The 20460-nt window shown below is 42.1% G+C and overlaps 1 protein-coding gene across 1 annotated transcript in view; it reads left to right on the top strand.

Annotated features, from left to right (window-relative positions):
• The first annotated feature begins 3162 nt into the window (after positions 1-3162).
• Positions 3163-20460, top strand: part of tmeff1a (transmembrane protein with EGF-like and two follistatin-like domains 1a) — a 74983-nt gene continuing 57685 nt past the window's right edge. Inside the window, exon 1 of the mRNA XM_042498131.1 lies at positions 3163-3832. Within this exon, the coding sequence (XP_042354065.1) occupies positions 3682-3832 (151 nt within the window). The 5' untranslated portion in view covers positions 3163-3681. The remainder of the gene's footprint in view (positions 3833-20460) is intronic.

Genomic DNA, 20460 nt, shown 5'->3' on the forward strand with positions numbered 1-20460 from the left:
GACCGAAGCAGATGAAGCTTAGCGAGAAATTAAGACAAAACGTTTCCAGCACCACCAAACAGCACACTTCAGCTTTTTACCCACCGGAGCAAGAATTTAAACCGTCAATGAAGATTCAAGCCAGCGATAATAAAGTTAAAGAGGTTTCGCATCAAATTTATCCATCAAAAAATTAAAATGGAAAGATTAGACTTGACACTACATATTCTTATACTTTCAGTAAATTTAGGAGAAATAATCTGTCATTGGTTTTATGGCTGTGCGTAGAGCAGAATATTTCAGGTTGATGTTCAGCTTTGTATAAGAATAAAATCTGGGAAAACCATAAAATGATAAGTTATTATTAAAAGAAATTAAAAAATAATTTAACAAATAAATAAAAAAGGTCAAAATAGGAATGTTAAATTAAAAAATAAATAGAACATTTAAACAACATTAATGATTTTAAGATTTTAATCATATTTGGTATTCCTCAGGGAATTTTGAAATTTTTGGGGGGATTTTAGGATTTTATTGTTACTGCACGCTGCGCCGCTCACTTTAGATACTTTTTTTCAAATTTCTTATTTTCCAACTCAGTGTCTCATTCATTATAATTTTTAATATTTATTGATCACTGAGACCTGAGTACTACATTTCATTCTTCACATATATTTGCATTGCTGAAGTGCAAATAAAGAATCCTTGATCCTTGGAAAAAAAATATGAATTTTTCTTCACATTTAATATAATTTAACTGATTTTTAAAAATTTCCATCAAGAAACACAAATATGTGTTCATATATTGTGTGTTCTCAATTACATGCATTAATTATTATTATTATTATCATTATCATCATCATCATTAATCATCATCATTATTATTATTATTATTATTATAATCATTATTTATCATCATTATTATTATTATTATTGTTCTTGTTGTCGTGTTTCTCTTTGAAGTTAATTTGTGTTTTTTGTTGTTTTGGGCTCAATTTTTTTGTCTTTTTGTTTGTTTTTGCTCATACTGTGTTGTTTTTTTGTCATGTGTTTCCTTGTAGTCATTAAGTGTCTTTTTGTTGTCATTTAAGGTCTCTTGAGACAATTTTTTGTCTCTTTTAGTTTTTAGTCATTTTATGTTGATTTTAGTCATGTTGTGTCTTCTCGTGGATGTTTTGTCCCTCTTTGATTTTTCTTTTTGTCTTTTTGGACAATTGTGTTGCTGTTAAGTCATTTTGTGTCTCCGAGTGATTGTTTTGTGTCTGCTTGAAGTTTTTTGTCTCTTTGTGGTCTTTTTCTGTCTCCTTGTTGTTTATTTTTGTTGTCATTTTGGTCTCTGAGACAGTTTTTTGAGTGTTTGGGTTCATTTTTGTCCGTCTCTGTCACTTTGCATTACTTTTTAGTCATTTTATGTCTCCTCTAGTTGTTTTGTGTCTCTTTGTTGTTGTTTGGGTCTCTTTGAGACAATTTTCTGTCTTATTGAGGTCATTATGTTTCTCTTTAAGATAATTTCGTGTCTCCTTGTGGTGGCGTTGTGTCTTTTTTGTGTGTGGCTGCAGGAGCACACATGTTGTGAAATAAACAACCATTTTCTTGTCATGTTTGGTTTAATTTTTGGTTTCTCTTCTCTTTCTCTGCTCTTCAGCCTTCAGGACGCTGTCAGGAAGCGTCGAGCCGAGGGTCGCTGCCTTGCTCAGGAGAATCTCGGTCATTAATTTGAGGGTGAGTCATTAATTTTCCGGCCTGTGTGGGATTTTAAACGGCCTGTCTGATCTTTGGCTCAGTGTCAGAGTGAAGTGAAATAAATCAGGGCAGACTTCTTTATTTCTGCTGCGGTCTCTCCCTCCACACCTTCTGGAAGGTCTTTAACCTCGTCCAGGAAGCTAATCAGCGGCGTTGTGAGTGATTTAGAAAGGGCTCGCTTCTCTCTGCCGTCTGGCAGGCGGTGATAGCGCCCGGGAGAGCTGTTAGAGCCGCCGGCGTGGAACCGACCGTGTCCAACAGCACCGCAGAGGACTCACATCCGCCGCCGCCTCCACTGCTGCTGCTGCTGCTGCTGCTGCTGCGGCCTCCAGCATGTGAGAGGGAAAAGTGCGATGGGGGGTGGCGACAAACTAACAGCAGCTGGATGAAAGGTGGCGTGCCAAATTAGTCCACTAGTCCGTCTTGGTGGAGTGCCAGCGGTGCTCAAAATGGAGCTGTGAGCCAATCTGAGCTGTGTAAATATTAATCCAGTCAACACGGAGAGTTTAATGAGTCGTGTTGGGTCCTGTTTGAACAGCGAGCGCAGGAATCGCTCCTCATGATGGAAGCTGCTGTTTGGACTCTGAAAGTGAAACAAGATTTCACACATGAGGACTTTCACCTTCCTCTGAACCGCGAGCCCAAACACGACAGTCAAATTAAAGATCACAGTGGAAACATTCAAACTTTTAACAGTCAAATGTCGAGTTCAGACACATTTTACCAACATATTTCTATGACTTTGAGGCAGATTCTAAAAACCATGAATTTTCTGAAACAACCATCATTTATACTCCTTATCAGTTCTTTACATTACTATATTGCAGTCTTTTTTTCATTTTATCTTATTTTATTTAGGAGGGGGAATGGGGTGGTGGTTCCCATCCACCCAGAAATGTGATTTTAATTTTTTAAAATAAAACATTTTGGCATTTTTTCTTTCAGAATGTTTGGTAATTGTTTTTATTTGAAAGGGTTTGGTGATTCTTTCTCCTTTAAAAAAATATTTTTTTAAGGAAAAAAACGTTGGCAATTTTTAGAGAAAACATTTTGGCTTTTTCTTCTTAGTATAGTTTTGGCAATTTATTTTCCTTAAAATTTTTGGTTTTTTTTTTTCCTTTTTTTTTTTTTTTTTTTTAAATGTTTATACATAACGTTACCCAGATTTTAGGAACATATGCACGGACCTTAAAGAAAACATGCTGCTTAAACGTTACTAAAACATTGCATTAGTTGCATTCTCGCTGGGATATGTAAAAAAAAGGATCACTGCAGAGATTTGGATCTTTGCATCATCAAAAATCCTTATTGTGGCTTTTTCTGCATTCTGTGGTTTCCTGTTGAAGGTGTGCACGCGCGCGTGCGTGCGCGTGTGAGTTATAGGGGCGTGGAGGTGGAGGGGAGTGTTGCATCCTCTCACGTGACCAGCCTGTCTGTCCTCTCTCCCCTCAGTCCGGATCTCTTTGTTGTGGTTGCAGCTGCTGCTCTCTTTACGCACCGCGTCTCCGAGCCGCTTCATTACCGCGCGGACAAACACAACCGGAGCGCGTGATAATCACTGTGAGCGGGGTTCACCGGGACGTGGAGGCGCCGCTGCGTGCGCAGACACAAAGCTGCGTTCAGATAGATCCAGCTGAACACAAACACACAAAAAAAAAAAAACACGCGGAGCGGAGGACGGGCGGATGGCGGGGATGCTGCCGCTGCCTCCCTGGACGAACCGGACCGCCTCCGAGGCTTCCTGAACGAGCGGGGAGCTCTCCGCGCACTCCTCCGTCCGCAGCGCCTCCTCTGCTCCTCTCTCTGCCGCCGCTCGGAGCTCCTCCCGTCAGCGGGACGCAGCGCGAGGCAGCCGGGGTGTTTTCCGCTGCGTCTCCGCCTGCTTCAAATTGTTCGCTTCACCTGAAATCGAGGACCGAGCGATACGCGCGCCGCGTGTCTGGAGGTCGGATCATCGTCATGGTGTCAGGCCCGGGGAGGTGTCCCGGCGGGGTGGTCCGGTACCTGGTGTCCGCCTGCCTGCTGTCTCTGCTGCTCTACCTGCCGGAGGCTCGCGCGTCTTATTACCCACAGAGCGGAGAGTGCAAAGGCAAAGGGAAGGACTGCACAGGTAAGAAAACTGCTGTTTCTGCGTGTCTGTGCGCGCTCTGCTCTGCTGCTGTGGGCGTGCGCACCATGCACCCGCTCCAACCATCCCTCCGATCGCGGAGAGAAATCACCGTAATGTTGACAAATCAGCATGCAGCCGCTGCACTGCTGCATCACGGAGCCGTGAGTTCGCTTTGTGACGCTCCTGTGGCGGCTTCCGGCGGCTCACAGTCTCCGGTGTCCTCTGCGTCTCACCCGGAGTCTTATTAATGTGGCTTTAATGTGCTGTCAAATGTCTGCTGTCCTTATTGGACACTCTGTGCTCCATCATTAGTGCCCAGCTGACTGAAATATGACAAGATCACATAATTATTCCTGCGTGCTGTTTGGAAAATCAATATTCCGGCCGATAATGTGAACGTTGAGGCTTGTCGGAGGCATTTTAATCCACTGTGGCATCAATAGATTTATCATTTATTATCGGGATTATTGTTCTGACGTTGCAGCTTTGTTTTTCTCTGCGCTCCAGCTGTTTATTTCTGCATCAGAGATACTGTTTGTTTTGCTTGGGGGCCACTTTTACAAAATGACAAAAGGCCAGGGGCCCATCGCAGCGGCCCCATACACGTTTCTACGATTTTAGGATGTTTCTTGGATTTTCGGATGATTCTAGGATATAAGGACATTTCAGGGATTTTAAGATGTTTCTAGCATTTTAGGAAGTTTCTAGGGTATTAGGATGTTTCATGGACTTTGGGAATGCAGGACATTTCTAGGATGTTTCCAGGATTTTAGGAAGTTTCAAAGTTTTTGTGGACTTTACTAGGATTTTAAGACATTTCTGAGATTTTAGGATGTTTCTAGAATTTTAGGGTGTTTATTGGATTTTAAGACATATCTGATTTTAGGACATTTCTTGGATTTTAGGACATTCCTATAGGACATGTCTGGGATTTTAGGACGTTTTGAGGATTCAAGGACACTTCCAGGATTTTAGGACATTTCTAGGATTTTAGGATGTTTCATGGAATTTATGAGGTGTCTAGGATTTTGGGACATTTCCTCTATTTCAGGACATTTCCAGGATTCTAGGACATTTTATGATGTTGATTTAGATTTAGATTTTGGGAGGTTTCTCCTATTTCTTTAGAGTTTTAGGATGCCTCCAGGATTTTAGGACATTTTTAGGATTTGCTATAGTGACTTAGTGTGCAGAGACTTTGATCTGTTGATTGTTTTCTTGATTATTGTTCATTGTTTGGTCGGAAAAATTTCAGATCACAATGAAAAAATGTTGATCTTCTTCTCCAAATCCCAAGACGATGTCCTCGAGGGTCTTGTTTTGTCCGAACCAAAAGATAATCAGTTTCCTGTAGAATCCGAGATTTTTCTTTCTTTTTTATTCAAAAATTACTCAACTGATTGACCAGTTGCCACAGAAGTTTGGCGTTAATTTCATATTTGTCAACTAATCATAAATTGTTGCAGCCCTGGTAAAGGTGAGAACAGTTTGTGTTCTAGTAAAGTCAGAAAATGACGTTTTGCTTTAATGCAGCCTTTTAAAACCAAAGACAACTTTAACGATATCACAATATCCAAAATCTAAGACGGTATGTGGTCTCATATCAGGGCATCGATATGATATTGATAAGATATTGGCACAGAAACCGTGTGGTTACGGTGAGGAGACGGTCATGTTTTGGCTTAAAAAACAGGGTTTTGGGGGCACAGTCCACCTGGAAACACGGCATCTTAAAAGCAGCTGTTTGTGTCGGCAGGTGTGGCTCCATCCTCCATGACCTCCACATGGTGTATGAAATGTATAAATGCCACATATTTGTGGTTTGCAGGAAGATGCCAGCGTGCTGGTCCTCCGTGAGTCTGTGAGCTTTTCTGGACGTATTAATATTCTGACAGAGTTTGTAGAGGATGCTGTTTGCATCCTCCTGCATTAATATCTGATATTCATAAATTCATTATGCTGTTATGCTGTTCTTTCTCTTTAGCTTTTATGAAATATTTAAAAGGAAAAAACAGCAGTCATGTAAATGAGTGTTAGCTGTCACTCCGAGTGTCTGGAGTAACCCGCCTCACTCATGTTTTATTAATGAGCCTCTGAATTACCGTTTTTTCATGCGCCGCTCGCATTGTTTGCATTGAGAAACGGAGCGTTTTCCTCACAGACGAGCGCGCTGTGATCCTGATCTCTGCTCTCCTGCAGACGCCCGACACACCGGAGCATAATGCAAATGTTCTGCAAGGCAAATGAAAATGTTCCGAGTCACTAAACAAACCAAATACCTCGATTTATTTCAGCACAGAAAAGTCTGATTCACACAGCCGCCGCCGCTCCGTGCATAGCAACGACCCCGCTGCACTGCTCCGCGTCCTGAAACCACGGAGTCCATCCCGCCGCTTTCAAAAGAGCTCAGAGCTCAGAAAGCAAAAAAGAAAAGAAGAAAGCTTTTACAGTCACAACAAGATGGCTCGTGGCACTTTGTTGGAAGCTGCTGTGTTTCGGGGTCTGAAGGGGAAACAGGCCTGCAGCAGCAGCGAGCGTTCAGAGCACGCCGTTACTCACCGCCGCTCACACTGCTGCCAGCACGCCGCGTGGAGAGGACGCTCGCGGCTTATCTGACGTCAGCTGTCCATTTTCCCCGAGCAGAAGCTCGCAGTCTGCGTCGGCCGCTTGCTGCCGTTTTTCTCACTCGGTTAGGTGTGAAAATTTGGGTAAAAGAACATAAAACAGAAATCAGTACGGCTGATTCAAAGGATCAGAATCGAAAATGCTGTACTGATCCCCGAGGGGGGAATCGCGGTTCATCGCAGTCGGCGTGTTCCTGAGATTTCAGGACGTTTCAAGGATTTAAGGATGTTTTTAGCAGCTTTCGCTGTCACAGTTTACAACATTAACATGTTGACAGCGAAGTGGACAAACAGTCATTCGTAAAGCGTCCCGCTCTGGAGACAGAAGTCATCTTCAGCCGGTTATTGACTTCCTGTCCGGCCATCATGTCGATTGTCAGCAAAACAGCGTGAGAACAGATGAGATCGATGAGTCTGAGTCGGTTTTGCTCACGTTTGTGAGTCAGATCTGTCCTCACATGGTCCTCATGTGTTGTTTTGGGGCTTTTTTTTTTAGATCTGGGAAGTCACGTGAGAATAATTTTCTGGAGGCACATGTGTTCAGCAGACCTCCTCCCGGTCTCTCCGGGGTTTAGAGAGTTTTACCAGCTTTGAGTCGTTCATGAGGCGCGTTTCCATCGAGTGATGTTCATTAGCAGAGTATTTCATCCATGATATCAAAATACGCCGCACAGCCTTTGCTTCGGTTTCTGCAGGCTCCTCTCCCTCCTCTGCTCTGAGGTCTTGATTAAAAACTGGCATTTTGTTGCTGCTTTGAATCTAATTTCACCATAATTTCTTGGTCTCGTATAAGGAGCGGCTGTGGCTCAGAGGTAGAGCGGGTCGTCCTCTAATGGGAAGGTCAGTGGTTCGATCCCGGCTCCTCCAGTCAACATGTGAATGATTACCGAGAAGCAGGTGGCACCTTTTACGGGAGCCTCGGCCAGCAGTGTGTGAATGTGTGTGTGAATGGGTGAATGTGACATGAAGTGTGAAAGTGCTTTGAGTGGTCAAAAAGACGAGAAAAGCGCCATACAAGTGCGGTCCATTTGTATGAGAAGATCTCACTCTCTTCCTACATCGTCACACAGAAGCACGCCACGTCTTTAAGAGCATCCTGAGGCTATTTATTGTACATCATGTGACATATTAAAGTAAAAAAAATGCAGTTTTGCAAAATATGGCTTTTTAAAATCACCTGAAAAACCACCTCAAAGGAGCGTAAAACACAAAGGAGCCGGTTTCTACCAACGAGTGCGCAGCCATAGCATCATGTGACCTGGAAAAGCCAAAAAAAGTGTTTCCACTGCAGTTTGGACAAATGTGGCTTTTTTTAAAAATTGCCTGAAATGCCGGATTTAAAACGGACAGCAGAGACGAAACTACAACCTGTCATAATTTACACAATTAAAACTACTGACGCCAAGATTTCACAGAGCACATATTTAAATTAAAATACAGTGATTCATTTCCATATCACTAAAACTGTGAATGAAGATGACAGTAAAAGTTCAGTTAAAAACATATTTTTCCACCAAATGATAGAAAAGTATGGATAAGGACTCGGATCGAGGAGGCGTCTCGTTAATGGGACCCACACTGAGCTCGTCCTCTCAGGCTGATGTGTCCCTTCAGCTCTTCGGTGATGAATCACGGGAGCTGGCAGCGAGCCTGGACCGACCCGGCGGGTGCAGCATCTCGAGGAAGCAAAAGAAGTCATAAACAAAAACTCTTCGTGGGAAATATTCCTGCTGTGACGTCACCTGACAACACGCGAGTTTCTAATCACCGTCAGCTGTTTTCCTCCACAGGAAGCAGGTTTGATTTTGTCCAGAGCAGCTTCACTCTGAAGGAGGAGACGGCTGGAAATAAAAGCACTGCAGCTGCATGTCCAAAATGTGCATATCGACACTTCTCAAATCCAGATTTATTCATAAAGCACATATCAAAACAACAGAGCTGACCGAAGTGCTGTACATTGTCATTGTGGCGTTTTGTTGATGTAGTTCGGTGAAATACAGCCGGAGCGTTTTATTCTGAAAACTAACCGTATGTTCTAATGTTGCGTCGCTGTGACTTCCTGTCTGACCTGTGCTCCAGCGTCCATCGATTCGAAGCGCAGCAGAGCCACGGGAAGTAAACTTATTCCCCAAATTTCCACCAGATCTGTGTTCGGTCCGGCTCCGATCCGTTTGTTTGTTTATTTATATTTTTACTTACCTGTTTGTTTTTTATTTGTTTGTGCTTTTAAAAAAAGTATTTTCACGGATTTCTTCTCTCTCATTTCCGGGTCGTTTCTCCTGAAGTTGCTCATTCTTCTCATGTTTTTGAGAGAAGTTGAGCCGGTTCGTGATGAGGGTTAGAAACTGGCCTGCTGGGAGCCGCTCTGCGATCGCTCTGCCCGACGGCGCTCGGTGGATCGTGCGTGTCGGTCGTGACGTTTAGCGGAAGGAAATCTGATGAGAAATCCTCTGGAAGGACGTGATTGAGATTTCCGCCGAGGACGCTGTGACGTTCGCGGAGCTGCAGCTGAATATTGATGTTGTGTCGGCTCTGTTTACAGTTTACACTCTGGTCATTTAGCCGAAGCTGTGATCCAGAGCAGCTGCTGACGAGGAGGAGGAGGAGGAGGAGGAGGAGGAGGAGGAAGACGCCTGCTGTTCAGTCGTCCTGAGACACGGCGGTGAACAGAGACGAGTAGGTGGAGAGCTTTTCCTCCGCGTGTTTAAAGGTGGAGACGCGTTTGCATCGTCCCTGCAGGATGTGACGCTCTTTGTTGCTCGGCCTGTCTGGAGTCGCAGATATCAGCGCCGCTCTGTAATGAGTTGTCATTCAGCGGCGGGCTCTGGAGAGCGGCCCTCGGGCTGCTGGGAAATCAGCGGCTAAATGAACGGAGGGAGTTTTCTTGTGTTTTTGGGCTCTCGGGGCAAACGTTGAACCAGAGCAGCTGCAGAGTCGTACTGGAGCCTCCGAAACAAAGAGCGACGCCGTCAGAGAGGTCTGCTGTGGGCTGCAGAGATTTTGTATTTACACATTTCTTTATTGTCTCTCCAGTCAGGGAGTTTTGGTTTCCTTTGATTCTGTTTGGAGTCGGGGGGCTCGCTGGTTTGGAAGACAAACACTTCTTTAAAAATCACCCAAAATTCCTAAAACAAAACAAAAAAAGCACCAAAAAGTTTTTAAAAAAAACAAAAAAAGTGGCAAAAATTTCTCCTTAAAAAAAATTCTAAAGGAAAAAAATCACCATACATTTTTAAAGAACATAAATTGCAAAAAAAAGTTCTTTAAAAATCATCAAAAATTTCCATAGAAAAAAAAGTTCCAAAATTTTTTAAAGAAAAAAATCACAATTTTTCTTTAAAATCACTAAAAGATTCAAAAGAAAAGTGTCAAAAATGTTTTAAGGGAAATTTGTTTTTACAGCTATTTAAAGTTGTATGCCCCGCCCCTAAAGCCATACACAAACACACACACACACACAAAACAACGGTTCTTATTTTTGGTGATTATATATACACAAAAACTGTTCGGAATATTTTATTTCATTTCTGGAAATAGATGCCCCCAAATCCTACACACTGGACATTTCAAAACAAAACTTTATTTTGATGTTATTTGTAATTCAAGTGAAACGTCACACCAGGTTGTTAGGTAACGAATGAGGAGGCTGTGTGTGTGTTTGTGTGTGTGTGTGTGTGTGTGTGTGTGTGTGTGTGTGTCTGTCTGTGTGTGTGTGTGTGTGTGTGTGTGTGTAACAGTTTAACAGGCGTTTTATTCCTCGTAATGGAGCAGAAACAAACAGATGATAAACGACAAGATGTTCTCTCTGCTTTATAAAAAAAAAGAACAGCCGAAATCTAATTTTATTGGACACACAGCAGAAATAACATTAATCATATTTTTGGCACAGAAACGCCGCCGCCCCCTCGTTTTTACACATCAGGCAGATTGAAGTGTTTCCATGCAGATGCTGCAGATTGATGACACTTCTGTTCTCTTTAATAAACAGGAGGATGTGCGGCGCCGAGCCTCCTGACTTCATCACAGGATCCGTTTTTTAATATTTTTTAATGCTGAAACACCTCTGTGACACGCTGTCTCCTGTTACTCTGACTGAGTCATTTATTTGTCAGATTCTCCCTGTAGTCCAAATATTTGAGGAAAAAAGGCTTTTGACCATCTGATTTTAAATATTTTAGTTGGTATCATTGCATATTAAAAATGGAGGTGTTTCTCTGATGATTAATCCTTTAAAACCTGGATCGACATCAGTTTTTTTGTGTGTTCAGGCGCCTTTTCACAAGCTGTTGGACCCTTTGAAACCCGAGCGAATAGGTTTCAAAAACACGGGGAAAAGGCCTTGACCAGCTTGGCAGGAAATGTCCCTCAAATTGCAAGAAATTTGTAAAGAGGTGACAAGAAATTAGCTAAAGAAAGTTAGTAAAAAAAGTGGAGTATTATTACAAAATTATCACAAAAAAGGGAAAAATGTCCAGAAAACGATCATCTCATGCAACTCGGAGTGAGACACATTTGTCCCGCTCGGCTGCAGCTTCTGTTTGAAACATTGAAATAAATCGCAGCTGGTTTTAGTTGCAACAGCCTTTAAACAAAGTTTGCATCGGACTGTGGTTTGTTCCAGATCTGACACCGAAAAACTGAACCAGCTCCAAACGACTGATGAGTCTGTGGCCTTTTTTGGGGAACGTACTCTTCATTTTCATTTACACTCGCTGTCATGTTGTCGTGTGTGTGTGTGTGTGTGTGTGTGTGTGGAAGGTAGAGGGCAGATTTATTAGTTATTTTTTAAACAAAGTTTAAAAATAGAAATTACATTTGCCCTTGATGCTGCTACAAGAGTCTGGTGTCCTGTCAGCTCTGAACAAGGTCTGTCTATCCAGTACAACAGCTTGATCCGGGATGTTAGGGGTTAACCATGTCTCTGTGAAGATCTCTCATTCGTTGCTGAGTCTCAATCAGATCTCATCCACCTCACTCTCCTGCGAGCGGACATTAGCCAGAAAAAGGCTTGGTAGAGGAACAGCTCTCGGGTCAGCCTCGCCCTGATGCCGGCTCTCCTCCTCCGCCACTTTCGGTTTTGTTTCTCCCCTCTGGTCCATCTGGCCGCTCGGCACACGCCCCCGGTGGGAATCCTCTTGCAGTCTGCTGCACTCAGTCCAAAACCCCCATAACTTTTCCCGATGTTGTATCGTGTTTGGGTAGTTAAAGAGAAAAACTAGATTTAGAGGATTTAGATTTAAAAATAGTCCTTAAGCACAAATTTGCATTTATTGATGAAAATTAATATGTCGCTCAGCCGTAGTTTACAAAGGTCAAACTTGAACGATGCTCATGGCGGCTGTTGACTCCTCCACGGTCGCTGCCTCACAGAGCTGCTCGCACCACTATCGCCTCTCAGCCTTTTTTTGTTGTTGTAATTTTATTTTATTTATACTTTATTCAGACTGAGACCGTCATTTTCAGTGGCGCCTAGTGTAGATGGCGTTTCATTGACATGACGCACACATCGATTTAAAACAACAGAACAAGCACCAATACAAAAAAAATAACAGCTCGTCAGTAAGAGTTAACGAAGATTAACAAAAAGTTTTTCCTTCTTTTTGAGTTTCTTTTCTGTAACGTTTCACCTCAGAATCGACTCCTACGGTGTTCATTTCATCATCAAGCCAGCGTCTGTAAAAACGGAGGCTTCGCCGAGATAAATCAAACGCCCGAGATGAAGGATTTTCAGGAAATGGAGATGTCACGGTTCCTGATGAATCCTGAAATGGTTTCCTCCCTCCGTTCTCGAAGTTTAATTGAGCCTCGAGGATTAAAAACACTGTGGAGTCAAAGTGCTCGTCAAGTTTATGAAACTGACCACCTGCTCGCTCGTTTTGAGAAAAATTCTCCCCGAAATGTCAGGACGGAGTGAGGATGACAGATGAGATTAGAGAGTTTTCCTCCTGATGTCAGTTTTACTTTCTCTCCAGCTGAGAAGGAATTATCCTCCCATCAGTTTTGCCGACTGATTTCGGGGCAAACCAATTATCTGCGGCGCTGTGGGGTGACAGGAGCTTTTAATTGTCTTTCACGAGGCCGTAAAAGGTGTTTGTCAACCGGCTGGATGTGGACTTTGTAAATCTGCGCTGGTTTCTCGGAGTTTAATTAAGCCTGGAGGATAAAACGGCAGCAAAGAGTCGAGCCACAGATGTCTGTCAGAGAGTCCGACTCTGTTGCTGTTGTTGCTGTTGTTGCTGTTGTTGCTGTTGTTGCTGTTGTTGTTGCTGTTGTTGTTGCTGTTGTTACTGTTGTTGTTGTTGTTGTTGCTGTTGTTGTTGTTGTTGCTGTTGTTGTTGTTGCTGTTGCTGTTGCTGTTGTTGCTGTTGCTGTTGTTGCTGTTGCTGTTGTTGTTGTTGTTGTTGCTGTTGTTGTTGTTGCTGCTGTTGCTGTTGCTGTTGTTGCTGTTGCTGTTGCTGTTGTTGTTGCTGTTGCTGTTGTTGCTGTTGCTGTTGTTGCTGTTGCTGTTGCTGTTGTTGCTGTTGTTGTTGCTGTTGTTGCTGTTGCTGTCGCTGTTGTTGCTGTTGCTGTTGCTGTTGTTGTTGTTGCTGCTGTTTGCTGTCGCTGTTGTTGCTGTTGCTGTTGTTGTTGTTGCTGCTGTTGCTGTCGCTGTTGTTGCTGTTGCTGTTGCTGTTGTTGTTGTTGCTGCTGTTGTGAAGTTTTACAGCAGTCAGATTCCCCTGAGTGAATTTTTAACTCGCGGCGCTGAAGAACGTGTTGTTTACAGTCTGTCATTAAGTTGTTGTACTGCGAACTTTCTCAAACTTTTTTTCATAAATTATAGTGCACGAGTTGGGAATGCTTGTAAATGGTCGCGATAAAGCTGTGCTGTCAAACGTGGACCTCTATGACTTCACTTCATCGAGGATCGTCTCTGTTTTTGGATGTTTTGTTCACTGTCGATGTTGTTGGTGAAATCTTCCTTTAATAAGACAGTGGATGTTTTTTTTTGGTTTTTGATCATACGTGTTGTTGGCTGCTGGTCGTGCTGTGATTTCGATGATTGACTTGAACATTGACCCCAAAAGTTGCAGAAAAGATGTGTTTGTAGTTTTAAAGGTAGATTTTTTATGTTGCTGTTGTGTTTTGGGAAAATCTCTCACATATTGTTGCCTGCAGACAGGAGAAATAAAGTTTTAAAGTCCATCATTGTGGAAGCTCGTGTAGGAGTTGAGGAAGCTCTCGTTTCTCGACGCTTTAACGTCCCTCGTGTCGTGTCGAGAGTAAAAAGGTGACGCGATGTGTGTGAGAAGCCGTCTGGAGTCGGCGGCGTCGATGCAGACGGCCTCTTCGTGTTCAACCATAAAAAGTCATTTCCAATACGCCACCTGCTCAGTAGATGCTGTTTTGCTGACGACAGTCTGGGATGTCGGTGATTAGCAGCAACAGTGATGGTGAAATTGTGGTATATTGGTGTATTTTACGCCAACTATAGTAAAAACGTCGCTTTTAGTCGGTGTTTGTGACGCGTTTGTGCAGAACATGGTGGTTTATGCGGATTAATGTTGTCTTTGCGTTAAACTTTACAGCATTAGTGAGTTGGTTGTGACTTCTCATCTGGTCAGCTGTTTTTATGGAAGAGTAATTTTACATATCAGTGTTGTTGCAGTGATTTGACTCGTGCATTAATGAGGTAATAATTTCATGTTTCCTGAGCGATCTTGGTGCTGAGGCGGCTGTGCTGTCATGCGGATTTGAGCGCGCTCTAACTGTCTTGTGGACCAATCAGATTGCTTGGTCGGATCTACTTGTTGCATAGATGAATATAAAACACAGCTGTTTTAATCTGTGCGCCGTCGTCGTCCTCAGACTAAAGAACCATTTTTTCGTCGTTGTCCGTGAGGCTGCAGCTCGCTGATCTTTTCTTTAAAAATTGCCCCAAAAAATCACCAACATTTTTCTTCACAAACTGACAAAAATTTACAAAGAAAACAATTTTTTTTTCTTTAAAAATCGGCAGTAAAATAAATGTAAGACACAGCTATTTAAAGCTGAGCGCTGCTGTCGTCGTCAGACTAAAGAAGCGTTTTTCTGATGTTGTCCGTGAGGCTGCAGCTCGCCGACTTAATTTCGCTCTGACTGATGAAGACATTGGTGCTGATGAAGAACAGATTCACAGGAAGTCGTGCTCTAAAACGACCTTCTCAGCGTCCTCTTACGGACTTCGTCTCCTGGAGCTTTTGAACCATCAGCTGCTGTGATGTTTGTGATTCTTCTTCTCTTGCTGCTGAGCTCATCGGACGTCTCGGAGGAAACGTAAATAAAGCGAGCGTCCTGCTGCTGTTTACGTGGTCTCGGCGAGAGAGGTTTGGAGGACGAACAGCTGCAGGACGAGCTGAGACGGAGGCGACACACGTCTCTGTGTTCTGCTGCGTGAATCATCGGCTCTGCTGGATGAGAAAAGTGGAAAAAAGAGTGGCGGGACGGTTTCGGCGGCTTCAGACAGCTGCAGGTCGCTCAGAGCGCTGACGGCGCGCTGATGCTTTCATGGTTCGATGTGACGGAGCTCTCACTGTCAGAACAAGTCACTCAAGCTGAAGGCACAGTGACCTCAGTCTGATGACAGGAGACGTAATCCACTTTAAAATGTGCATTAAATAAGTTTTAACCCCTTAGGGCCCGCTTCAATATCGCACACACTCGTAGCGCTCTGCGCACAAAATGCGCTTTTCATCATAAAGCTATGAAAGATATTACACATTAATATGATTTTCTACTTTCATTAAGTTATTTTTAACCATCAGTCCTAATCACAAATATCAAATATTAATTAATTTTCTGAATTTTAACCCTTTAAATGCCAGGTTTTGTCATGATGCTGCTATGTTTACAGATGAAAAAAACATTAAAAAAAATTTAAATAATTTTCAATATAATTCATGTTAAAAAAACAAAAAAATTAAAATCATTTTCGATATAAAACATGTTAAAAACACACAAAAAATTAAAATCATTTTCGATATAATACGTGTTAAAGAAAAAATAAGAAATTAAAATCATTTTTGATATATAACACATAAAGAGAAAGAAAACAAAAAAAAAAATAAATAAATAAAATCCGTAGCGTAGTTCATTTCAGCCTCATCCCATTTTCTTACTTTTGGCGTTTGCATTTAAGCTTCAAAAATACTTTTTTCTGTGTGAAGATTATTTTATCGTCTGATGGAAAAATCTCGTGGGCTGTTTTTCTGTCATGTGTGAATAAAAACGATGTATCGAGTTCTGCTGCACTGATTTTCATCTTTTTCTGAGTCGGACAGCGAACGCTAAATCAGTGCAGCACTATTTTAAAAAGCTTAATATTTGTGTGATAATGGAGGTCAGAGGTCACAGCAGAGGGGGAGATTCATGAGAAGAGAGGAAGTGTGATTCGCTCCCCGCGGGTCGACTCCAGCTCTGTTTGCTGCAGAGCGCAGCTGCGTCTCTTCACATTAGGTGGTCTTCATACAACACAATTCTCTGTTTTGCTTTTCGCCGGCGGATATTTATTCCGATTGCTGCTTTTTCCAACTTTTAGACTTTTTTTTAAAGACGAGACCACCAGTGAGTCGTGCTTTATCTGACCTTCCGAACGACCCGCGTTGAGTCAGCTTGTGCAGTATTTATCGGTCCAGTTAGTGCAGCTGGTGTCGGGAGAGATGATCGACCTCGCTGCGGAGGATCGGGAGAGAAGCATCGTCTTGTTCTCAAATGTTAAGACTGTGACATTCAGACAGTTAAGGAGCTTTAATCTGCTCATTTTACCTCCTCAGTCCTTCAGGTTACATGGTTTTGAGTTGCAGAGTGACAGAGATTTCAGCCGCAGAGATTTCTGTCTCTCCAAAATAATAATGATAATAATAATAATAATAATGATAACTAGACAAAGTGTAAAACAATAAAAAACAAAATATATATATATATGTATATATTAAAGATTCATTCATTAACACGAAAAATATCTTAAAATAAATGCTTCAAAAGCCTTTTTAGTTCATACAAATGAGGTTTTTCAGCAAATTGTCAGAATTATTAAAAATGATGTCTTTGCTCATTTTTTTGGTCATTTATTTGCTCGTTGCTTTCTTTCCATGTTTTTGAAGCAGAAGTAGCTCAGGTTTCAAAGAGTTAAGAGAAGTAAAAATCTGTGCAGGTTTTAAGCTGAAATACACAAAAACCTGTCAGATGCCACTGAAAAAAGTGTTTTTTTTAATCTTACATAACCAATATTAACCTTTTAAAACCTCATTCATTCAAAATTATAACAAGAAGCTAACGAGCAGCTTAACAACACGGCCCAAAGAATAACAAGGATTTGGTAAAAAGTTGCAAGAAAATGATCTGGAAATAAAAAAAGTTTGTTTTTCTGTAGCATAATGTAAAATACATACGTCTAATGATCATAATTTGTTTTGTTTTTTACATTTCCTCCTAGTTTTTGATCATTTTCGAATAATCCTCTCCCCTTTTATAAAAACAAATTTTCAGGTCATTTTCTCTGTCACCTTTGACTTATTTGTCTTTTTGTAAAAAACTAAATTTTGAGCTAAAAGAGGCTAAAAACCTTCGTATAGAGCTGGTGACTTCTTTGATCCTTTGTTTTTGTGAGATTTTGGTTATTGAAGCTTTAAATGTAAACGCTGCGCTCTCGGGGGCGCTCACCACAGTCCTTATTTAAAGCACGGCATTGTGGGAAACACCAGCCCTCGTTTCCTCCACGTTTATGTACGCATTAGAGGAACTCGTCGTCTTTTGTTTCCCCGCCTCCCCGTCACACAAAACCATGACCGCTCATCCAGATCGCCGCAGCCGCCGCAGCCGCCGCAGCTCAACACATTTCCTTTTCTTGTAAAACGTCTCCTCCTGAATCAGGCTGTGAAAGGAGCTTTCTGTCTCCTGAAGACAATGTCCGCGGGTTCGAATCTGCGTCTCTCTGTCAGCCCTGCGGCTCATTAGACTTCCTGTTCACGTCAGCTGACTCCGAATGTCAGAAAACTGAGACGTCGAGCATATGAGGAATCTTATCTCGACAAATAAGCGATAACACAAAATGAAAAAGCAGTTATCGCTCCGGAGAGAGGAGACGTCTTCAGCGTGCGGTCAGATATTCTGCTGCGGAGGTGTTTTAAAAACAGAAAATCATACAAAAATCTGCCACATAACATTAAAGCACACTCTTAATTATTTTACAAAGGCTTTCATTTTATTTAATTAGGCTCACTTTCACAGTTTTGGTCAGTTTTTTTTTTTGAGTTTTTCCTTTTCCTCAAAAAAAATAAAACAACTTCTAAAAGATTATAAAAAAGAAATAAAATATTAATTCTCCCATCGACAAGTTATGAGAAAGCTGTTTACCTTCAAATCTTATGTTTAAAATTAATATTAAACATTTTTATAAGCTTTTCTCCTTAAAAACCTCCTCAACCACATAAAGAGCCAATTAAAAATATCTTCTGATATTATAGTCCCTGAATTAATCCATTAAGTTCCCCATAAAACCCCATGAACAAAACATGTACCCCCAAGGAGCCTCGCTTTTTAATTAAGGTTCATCTGAGGGGGGACGTAATTTAATGTCTAAAATCCTAGAAACCTCCTAAAATCCCAGGATTTTTCACCCTTTAAACTCCTTTAACGTGGGAAAACCTAGCTGTTATACCTAAACATATTATAATTAATTAATTCAAATTATTCACTCTTCCCTCAGAGACCCACAGATAAACTTTTATGCCTTGAAAGAACTTTAAGCCTTTTTTGGTCAATTTTCATTTGTGTTAATCCTGTAAAAACCATTAAAAAATGCATTCGATCTATTATAATTTCTGCAGTGTAATCCATAATTAAATCCGTTAATGACGGCTCCAGAAAACACAAATGGACATTTGCATGTTCAGAAACTTGAAAAGGACTTTTCTACCTTAAACACCCTGTGTCTTCCTCACATTTTTCACAGATTACGCTTCATGAAAAAAATAGTCCCCTACCAGAGGTCAAAATTAATCCCCAACGTTAAAAAATCCTAAATATGTACTCAAATTCGAGAAACAAGCTAAAATGTGAGAAATATCCACGAAACTTCCTTAAATCCTAGAAAAGTCCTAAAATCCGAGAAACCCTCTTAAAATCCCAGAAACGTCCTAATTTCTAGATATATACTAAAATCCTGGAAACCTCCTGTAATCTGAGAAATGTTCTTAAGTCCTAGGAACGTCCTAAAATCCCAGGAGGTGCTAAAATTTGAGAAATGTGCTAATAATATCCTAAAATCCCAGAAATGTCTTTAAAACCTGTGGCCCTCTTGGCCAAAGCAGGTTGAGAATCTCTGGCTTCCCGTTTGACTGTAATAAGAGATCGTTTTCTCATTACATCACCCACCGGCGGGAATGTTTATTGGTCTGGTGTGGTGCAGTGCATTCTGGGAGTTGTAGGTTTTCTACTTCTTGAGCAAAAGTGCCCTCTTTCTCTGTTTTCTCTGCTCATGTGGTACCAATGTCAAAAGTATTTGCATCTCTCTGCTGCGGAGACAGACCAGTTTTATGAAAAGTATTGTCTCCAGCAGTGAAGTACTTCTCGCGTACAATACGCCACCGCTGTTGAATAATAAAGTTTTCTCTTTGCAGACGAATGTCTGCTGTAAGTGTGCATGAGAGTGTGTCCTGAGGACTGAGCGCCGTCTTTATGTCCCGTCACTCTTGTTATTAGCCTCGCGGATAAAGAGCTGCTTCTCGCTGATGGTGATGAATTCTTCATGACAAAATAAACCCGCGGAGGCCGAGTCGTACATTTATTTATTCTGCAGGAATTGATTGAACCAATATTTTCACACTACGGGACGATTTATAATTCAGTGCCGCTGCGTTTTTAATTCTGCGGCCGCCATACATCATCTGTCCCGTGGTCTGTCGGCGCCGCTCCTTTCACCCTCCTCAGCCTCTGTCGCAGGCCTCAGGAGCTCCTGTTCTCTGCAGGGTTTGTTGTGAAGCCATTAGCCGCCGCGCGCTCGGGGTTAGCTCCCCCTCACATCGATTGGACGGACAAAGAGCCTCGAGCCCGCGGGGCCGGCTGCTGTGCATCTGTAAACCCTCAGCGGCGTCTGCAGGCTCCTGTTACCTCGCTGCGTCAGGAGCTGCAGCGCTGCAACTCTTTGTGCACCAATTAAAATGCATCAAGTGCAAATCACGTGGGGGGGGGGGGGGGGGGGGGTCTGCTGTCGTCTGCTGTGCCCAGAATTGAAATGGGACCTGATTAGTCTCGCATCACAGACTCTCTGGGCGAATCCATTCAATGCAGCAACAAGGCAGGAGGAGGAGGAGGAGGAGGAGGAGGAGGAGGAGGAGCTGTGAGGCTGAAGAAGCTCCCCGTGTGTAAATCTGTGTTGGCTCATATTTTTGGATCCAGATGATGGTGATCAGGTCAGATGGAGGGTGAAGTTTAGGACATGTGAAGGGCGTTGGGGTGTTTATTTTTCGTGTTGCCCGCTGGCTGCTGCTGCTGCTTTCCATCTGAGGAAAAAAAACGCTGTGAAAGAAGGAAGTGTTTGAAATTCACTCAGTAATTTAAAGCAGGGACACTCAACATGTTTTGCTTGGGGGGACACTTTTGCAAAATGACTAGAGGGCCAGGGGCCAGTCACAGCAGCCCACATACATGTTTCTGGGATTTTAGGACGTCTCGTGGATTTAAGTACATTCATCAGATTTTAAGATGTTTCTAAGATTTTAGGTAATTTCTCGGGTTTTAGGTAGTTTCAAGGACTCTAGGTTGTAGGATTTAAAGATGTTTCTAAGACTTCGGGACATTGCTCAGATTGTAGGACATTTTGAGGATTTTAAGACATTTCTGGAATTTTAGGACAATCTATGATTTTAGGGCATTTCTCTGATTTTAGTACGTTTCTAGGATTTGAGGACACATCTAGGATTTTAGAATGGTTCTAGAATTTTTGAGTGTTCGTGAGTATTAAGGACGTTTCAAGAATTTTACGGC

This window comes from Plectropomus leopardus, chromosome 12 (assembly GCF_008729295.1).
Source record: "Plectropomus leopardus isolate mb chromosome 12, YSFRI_Pleo_2.0, whole genome shotgun sequence".
NCBI lineage: Eukaryota > Metazoa > Chordata > Actinopteri > Perciformes > Serranidae > Plectropomus > Plectropomus leopardus.